Source organism: Dryobates pubescens, chromosome 8, assembly GCF_014839835.1.
Source record: "Dryobates pubescens isolate bDryPub1 chromosome 8, bDryPub1.pri, whole genome shotgun sequence".
Lineage (NCBI taxonomy): Eukaryota > Metazoa > Chordata > Aves > Piciformes > Picidae > Dryobates > Dryobates pubescens.
Window position 1 is genome coordinate 18,635,766 of NC_071619.1, and position 7,764 is coordinate 18,643,529.

General features: G+C 59.8%; 1 protein-coding gene across 1 annotated transcript; it reads right to left on the minus strand.

Moving 5' to 3' along the window:
* Positions 1–27: 27 nt before the first annotated feature.
* Positions 28–7,049, minus strand: NFKB2 (nuclear factor kappa B subunit 2). The gene is made up of 22 exons (XM_054163296.1): positions 6,999–7,049; positions 6,441–6,519; positions 5,969–6,009; positions 5,768–5,866; positions 5,390–5,541; positions 4,695–4,801; positions 4,391–4,549; positions 4,184–4,288; positions 3,971–4,056; positions 3,708–3,846; positions 3,509–3,628; positions 3,212–3,403; positions 2,899–3,040; positions 2,648–2,762; positions 2,255–2,462; positions 1,999–2,168; positions 1,730–1,832; positions 1,367–1,593; positions 1,114–1,187; positions 842–1,031; positions 653–764; positions 28–573 (listed from the first exon to the last, which is right to left on the minus strand). Exons 1-22 carry the CDS (start codon positions 7,017–7,019, stop codon positions 452–454), a joined length of 2,763 nt encoding a protein of 920 aa, XP_054019271.1. The 5' UTR covers positions 7,020–7,049; the 3' UTR covers positions 28–451.
* Between the last annotated feature and the right edge of the window lie 715 nt (positions 7,050–7,764).

The window sequence follows — 7,764 nt, forward strand, 5'->3', positions numbered from 1 at the left end:
AAGAAAAAAATATACTCAGAAAAAAAAAATTCCCACCCTTGCCCCAGGTGGCTCGGGGGGAGGAAAACCTTTGTACAGCTTCTTCTCTCAATTACTGAAGTAAAACTTGCTCTTCACTTCTTCTGTGCGCTGTGGTTTCTCCCCCATGGATGGGGACAGCCCTAGCATGGAGTGATGCTGAGGAGAGCCAGCAGCTGCTTCCTTCCTGCTGGACTCCCAGCCCCAGGCAGAACTCAGAGATGTTAGTGCCTTGTGGTTCAGGGCTGGGGCTGGAGAGAGGGAGGGCAAAGGCTAAAGGAAAGGGTGTCCCTTTATTCACAGGAGGGACCATTAAATAAGAGCAGAGAAGGGCAGGAGCCAGCTGTGTCCTGTCCCCCTGAGTCCAGGCAGCCAGACCCCAAGTCCCAAAGGCACTTGTGTGGGCAGGGCAGGGTGAGGGGCTGCCAACTTCTCAGTGCACCTGTGGCTGCTGGCTGTGGGGCAGCTCGCCTCCTGGTCCTGGCTTCAAGGCCAGCATGGGTGCCTGCTCCTCCTCCACTGACTCACTGCCATAGGCACTGTCTTCTTTCAGCTCTGCAAAGCAAGCCCAGGGGTGCTGTCAGCAGTGCTGGGGGCACCAGGGACACTCCCCCCAGCCCCACATTCCCTATACCTGTGCTTTGCAGCTTCTCCAGCGCCTCTGTTTTGTGGAGCATCCTCACAGCCTTGCGGAGCCCCATGGAGTCCAGCGCCTCCAGCAGCCCCCCCATGGTGCCCCCAGCTAGCTGCAGAGACAGGACACTGAGTGGGGCCAGTGTCTGGAAGGGCAGAGAGGATGGGGGTACCCTGGCCAGACACTGACCTCATAACTACGCAGGAGGCTGACACTGGGTGAGGGGGTGTCCTTGTAGGTCTCCACCAGGCTACAGAGCCCCAGGCGCTTGGCCAACTCGATCCAGTCTGACCCACTGCAGTCCTGGTTCAGGAGCTGCTCCAGGCCCTGCAGCGCTTCACTGTCCAGTGTCAGGACCTTCCCTGTGACAGAGCGGTACCTCCATCACACGCTGCTCATCCTCACCACCAGGAGGGTGGTGTTCTGCCTGGCCATGATGCTTTTGGGGGAAGAGGGGCTGCTCACCTGGCTGGGGGGCAGCAGGCATCTCTACCTCAGGGCCCTGCTGGGAGGCCTGCAACAGGATCTCCCGCACCTGCAGGCAGACGCACAGACGTCAGCATCCCCTAAAGCAACCCTCCCTCACCTCCCCCTACCACAGCTCTTCCCAGGACGTGGAGAGGCTTCCAGAAGCATCTCTCAGAGCTGTGCCCCACCTGTGCTGTGGCCCTGGCAGTGACATTCCTAGAGGGTTTGCTGTGCTGTGCCACACACCTTCTGGCTACGAGTCAGGTCCAGGGGCGTGTGGCAGCGGTGCTGTCTGTGCCCTGCTTGCAACTGCCCATGTGTCAAGGGCTTGGGGTTGCTGTGCTCCACAGCTGTGGCCAGCTCCCCCAGCTGCATGGCCACCTCCTGCTCCTCAGGGTCAGCATCTGTGTCACTGCTGGCCTCTGATGAGGATGGACTCACAGGCTCATCATTCTCACACAGCACGTCTGCTCCTGTCAGGGAAGGGTGAACTGAGCCCCTAAAAGGAAAGGTTGGCCCAGGGGTCTGTCCCTGTGCCCAGGCACTCACTGGTGCAGGCAGCCAGGGCTGTGGGGAGGGAAAGGAAGAGGAGGGAGGGCGGTGCCTTACCTGCTTTGAGGAGCAGTTTGGTGAGGGTGGGGGACCCCAGGCTGGCAGCCAGGTGCAGGGGGGTGTTGCCGGCAAAAGTCCTGCTGTTGACATCTGCTCCCAGCTATGAAGAAAGGCAGGAAACGATGAGGATGTGCTGCCTATGTGCTGTGCTCCCCACCCTCTGCCACCCCAAGACCACGAAGGCTGTTCTGCTTCTGCCAGAGCCCTGTAGGAGGTGACACCCCATCCCAGTCCCACAGCCACCATACCACCAGCCTCCTTCATACCTTCTTCACCAGGTGAGTGGCCATGTTCAGATTCTCCATCTCCACAGCCAGGTGCAGTGGGGTCCTCCCACCCTGCCTCTCCACTGCATTCACATCTGCTCCTTTCCTGACCAGCAGATCCAGGCAAGACAAACTCTTTGCCTTCACAGCCAAGTGCACAGGCAGGAGGCCTGCAACAGCAAGACTCAGCAGCCATGCAGCCAAGCTCACAATGGCCCCAACAAGTTCCTGCTCACTATCTCCAAGCCCAACTCACCATGGAAACTGGGGAGGCGGAGCAAGTAAGGGGCAGCTGAGCCCAGGTGGGACAGCAGTATCCTCAGCATCTCTTCATTACCAGCCTGGAGTGCCAGGTGCAGCAGCGAATTGCCATAGCGGTCCAGCAAAGTGGGGTCAGCACGGGCTTGCAGCAGGACTTGGACCACCTGGGGCTGCTTGGTGATGACTGCTAGATGCAGCGGTGTCTGCAGGACAGCAGCACCCCCTCAGCAGCTCTCGCAAGAGGAGCTGAGCTCTGCATCACTGGCCTTGCCAGTGTAGTGGCACCATGCTCAGCCCTGCAGCCTCCCGTCACGTGGGAGCCCGTAGGGTCAGGAAATAGGAGCAAGTCTCAGGCAGAGCAGAACTGGCTGCTCTGGGAAGCATGTACCTGCTGCAGGTTATTGGAGATGTTGATGATCTGCTGGTTGGGGATGCTAACAATGACCTCAATCAGCTGCTTGATCACAGCTGTCTGCTCGTGGATAATAGCAAGGTGCAAAGGCCTGTGGAGAGAGCAGGATGACTCCTGGCTTAGCTCCACACTTCTCCAAGTCCTCCTTGCCACCTCCCACCCCTTGTAATGGCTCTGATGGTCAACAAGGCTCCCTCACTCTCTCCACAAACCCCCTGTGCACTCACGTGTCTCCGTTCTCATCCTGTGATGCAGCCAGATGCCTCTGGACTGCCAGCAGCATGCGGGGATCAGCAGTGACCGAGTAGTCAAGCAGGGCATGGGCATTGCGACGGGCCAGTGCCAGCATCCACAACTGGCACTGCTGGGCTGGAGACCAAAGCAGGATGTCACTGCCAGGAGCAGCAGCCCCATCCACCCTCCCGCAATCCCACCTCAGGTGCACAGTAGAGCTACATCTGGCCCTGACGGGTCTCAGACCTGTGCCACCTCGCCGGAGCAGTGTCTCCCAGCCTTCACACCAGCGCAGCCCCCTCATACCATGCTGCTGCAGCTCCTTGCAGTATGTGCTCCCTGTGCTCTCTGCAGGTGCCTGCCTGTCACTCCCAGGTGCCTCCACCTCAGGGCTCTTCATCTGTACACCCCCTTGGTAGCCTGTCACTGGGTGGGGGCCAGGTGAGTAGATGCTGTTGTAGGCCAGCCCAGGTGAATAGGGGAAGCTAAGGTTCCCACCTACAGAGCAAGAAGGAGGATGGGTGAACCCTGAAGAAGTGGGGAGGCCCCAGGGCCAGTCTGTGGCCACCCAAGCAGGGAGGGTGAAGAGAAGTTCCCACTCACCTCCTCCAGAGCCAAAGCCCCCAGCACCCCCACCAGCACCCCCCATGTGTGAGCCACCACCAAAGTGCTGGGGAAACTGAGGCAGGACTTTCTTGCGCTTCCTCTCCACCTCTTCCTTATCTGCAGGGAGAGAGGAGCAACAGGGTGAGTGGCAGCCGTGGCAGCACGGGGCATGCCAGCCTGCCCAGGGGGTGCTCACCTTCCACCACAGGGTAGTAGGTGAACTGCTTGGAGTCGCTCACATCACCGCCCCGCTTCCGCTTCAGCTGCAGGAAGACGGTGACTGGACGGTCAATCTTGGGCTTGTGGTAGGGGGGCGTGCGGAAGACGATGGCATACTGTGGGCAGCACAGACAGACATGGAGTTCCATTCCTCCTGAGAGCAAGGGATGGGGCTCCCTGACCCTACAGGAGGCCCCCTGCCTCAACGCATGGCAGGACACCCCCTTACCTCCCCCGTACCTGCTTGTGTACGTCAGTAGGGGAGAAGTCCCCAAAGGCTTGCCAACCATTCTCATCATCCTCATAGAAACGCACCTCGATGTCATCTGGTGAGAGAAGGAGCCTGGCACCACCTATCTCCCTGCCCCACAGCCAGGCGCCAGGAATGTGGACCCCTGACCAGCCAGTGGCCCCAGCTCTCTCCTGCAGCCTGCTGGAGGGAACAGCTTTTACCTTTCTGAACTTTATCGCACAGCAAGTAGACCTCATCCCCTCCCCGCACAGAGCCTGCTGTCTTATCCATCCTTGAGATCTTCAGATTGGAAGCTCCTGGAGACTCTGCAAGGCAAGCAGAGGTGTTGAGAGCCACTGTGGCAGAGGATCCCACACCTCCTTACCCTGTCCTGCCCTGTTCCCTCCCCAGTCTGGCCCCATGCTTACTGCTATCATGGATGGGGTCAGAGATAACAGGCTGGAGGGCTAGTGTGAAGTTCCCACTGCTGTCACGGAGGTAGGCAGTGAAGCGCAACCGAACGATGCTCAGATCCATCACCTTCTTCAGCTCCTTTGCCTCCAAATCAATCTCACGCAGCTCTGCCTCTGCCAGGGCACAAGGACATACCATCAAGCTAGGCGAGGGGATGGGGCTGCGGGTCCCCCCGCCTGCCCCATGATGGGGTACTGGAGTTAGCATGGGGTGCCATGAGCCATTCCAAGCCCCACCGAGTCCCCAGGCTGCCCTCACCTGTCAGCACATGGTTTCTTGTGCGCATCTTCTGCTGCTTCAGCTTTTCCTTCATGATCTCCATCATATTCTTCTTGGTGACATGGAGTACACCCAGGTTGCTGAATCTGAGGAAGAGTGATCCCACTGAGATTTGGGAGTGTCAGGACTGGGAGCAGACAGCCTGAGGCAGCACGTGGGCTCCTGTGACTGGGAAAGAGCTGAGCAAAGCACAGAGCAGTGCGACTCAGATGGTAGGGTGTCAATGTGTGCAGGACATATGAGGAACAATCGCAAAAGAGAGCAAAGGAGCCCAGAGAAGAGGTGACTGGGTAACTCCAGGCTCTCACAGGTGACCAGACCAAAGGAGAGGACCAGGAGAGCTGGAGACAAATGGGACCAGGCTGAATCAGCAGCATGACTGCAGCACTTGCCAAATAACCCCAGACTCAGGCTGGCTACAGAAAGTATCTGCAAAGCTAGGAAGCTGCAACCCTGAGGACAGAAGCCCAAAACAAGCTGCACATGCTGGATCCAGGCCTGGGCAAAATGCTTAGGAGACATAGCTGTACCAATTACCTTGTCTGAAACCACTCCTGGCCCCAGTCAGCAAACCCAGCTCCTGCATGCACTAACCTCTCTCTTCTCACCAGCCTGTAAGCTGCAGCCAGCCCCTTAACCACACTGAGGCTACCCCAGGTCTCCCTCACACGTACTGAGCCGTCATGTCTTTAGGTCCCACAATTACGATGCAGTTGCCAGCCTCGTTGCACTGCTTGCCCACCAGGCTGTGGGCATGCACACGAGGAGGGTCACTGTGCGTCACCAGGTCCACCTCAATCCGGGCCACCCCGGTGTAGTTGCAGATCTGTGAGAAGAAAGGAGATGGAAGTCAGGTGCAATAGTGGAGTAGCATAGTGGACTCTCTGCAAACCCCTGCAATCCCTCCCCGTGACCCCTCCTGCCACAGCCCTCCCATCCTTCCAGTGTCACAAGACACATCACACTTAATAAAACATTTTCCATCCTTCCTCCAGTGTCTATGCACACCAGCTGAAGACACTTTCCCATCCCCTCCCCAGGGCAGAGCTCACCTTGACAGTGGGATAGGTCTTGCGCCCCTTCTCGCTGGATGCTCCTGGCAGCCCCCCATGTGAAGGGCCCTCACATCCATACCGAAAACGGAACCCCCGCTGTGGAGGCAAAGAGAGGGTCAGCCAAACATGGTCCAGACATGACTCCATGACAGCAGGAAATGACAGCTATGTTTGCCCCTACCTGAGTGACATCCTTACCTGCTTTGGCTGCTCGATGATGACAAGGTAGGGACCTTCCACTGGACAACAGAGAGGCACTGTTAATTAAAACTGGATAACCAAAGTGTGCATTCCCAGTAAGGATGCTAGAGGTATGGGGACAGTGCTGATGGAGAAGTGACCCCTGTCTGTCCCATGGTGCTCCTCGGGGCCTCCAGCCTCTGTGCTACTAAAGCCCAGTTGGGAGCAGAGGTCAGAGTGGCAGGGAGAGAAGAAGAGTCAGAGGATGCTCTGGCACTCAGGAGGCTGGAGTCCCAAACTCATGTCTCTGGTACACTGAACAATGGGGTCAGACAGAACAGTCCCTGTCCTGGTGGCATGGGGCAGGGATTTCACCCCAGCCCACAATGGGGGTACAACCCATGGGAACTGTGAAGCGTGAATCAGCCTGCTGAGAAGCTGCACTGCAGCTGGGGACCCCCAGGAATGGCAAAGCCAGAGGGGCCCTTACCAGTCTCCATCAGGGGCTCCTTCTGCTCCATCATTTGGGAGCCAAAATTGAAGTCATCGTAGTCAATCCCATCCAGGCACTAGGTGATGGAAGAGAAGATGAGTGTGTTGGGGCTGGAATCCCCAGATGCTCTCGTGGGCGGGTACAGATCTCCATCTCCTACCCAAGGTGGGCAGTCTAGCACAGACCCCCATCGCCCACCCTGCAGGGCAGAGCGGGGACAGGCATGGATCTCAAATTCCTCATGGGGAAGAAGGCTGGGCAGGGGTAGACTCCTCACTGACCATCCCCAGAGACACCAGCAGACTCCCTTTGCCCACCCTGAGGGTAAACAAAGACCTCCTCACCTCCCACCCTGGGTACAGACAGGAACCCTCCTCCACAACCCACCCCAGTGGAACCTGCAGAGCTCCCACTGGGCCCCCGGGGGTGGACACAGAGCCCTATTTCTCCCCAACCCGTGGGCTCCTGCACCGCGCTCAGCCCAGCCGCGGGGCAGGGGCCAGGGGCCAGGCTGTCTCCCCGCCACGGGGCCGATACGATCCGTGCGGGACTCACAGGCTGGAAATGCTCGTCCATGTCTGCGCGGGACCGGCCGGCGGCCTGTGGGGAGAGCGCGGGGGTGAGCGGGGACCGGCAGCGGCAGGAAGACACCGCCGCTCCGGAAAGTCCCTAGAAACCCCGCCGAGCCGGGAAATGACGGGACGGCGCGTCACGTCACCGCCCCGCCCCAGCGGGGACCGGGCTCGGCCGGCTTGCCCGGGGCTCGGCCGGCTTGCCCGGGGCTCTGCCCGCTTGCCCGGGGGCTCTGCCCGTACGGCCGATCCTGCGCCCGCCGGCGGCTCCCCCGGCCCGGCGCTCTCCCCGCCGCCTGGCACTTGTGGCCTTCGGGCTCCGGACGAGCGGGAAATTCCGGTGCCCGCCCGCCTTCCCCGGCCGCTCTCGCTTGGGCACTGCCTGGCGCGCCCGGGCCGCCCGAAGGTCCCGAGTTTCCCCCGGGAGCACGAAGGGGTTTGCCCCTCTACGCCATCCCTGCCCTGCTTTAGGCGCTAGTCCCCGCTGCGCAGCCATCCCGCCCTTTCCCAAGCCGTGCGGGGGAGCACAGCTGAAACCACCCAGACCATAGACCAGGCACCAGCCCCAGGGGCCTCCCAGTTCCCTGCCCTGCACCACCTCACCTTGATAATCCACCTCCCACAAAGAGGTATCTCCTCCAAGCCCTCCTGGACCCAAACAGGGGCATCTCCCTCAGAGCACTGCCTCAAAGTCTGCTGCCTCCCCGCTGCCTGGTGGGAGCACTCTGGACTCTGCAGGCCAAAGCCAG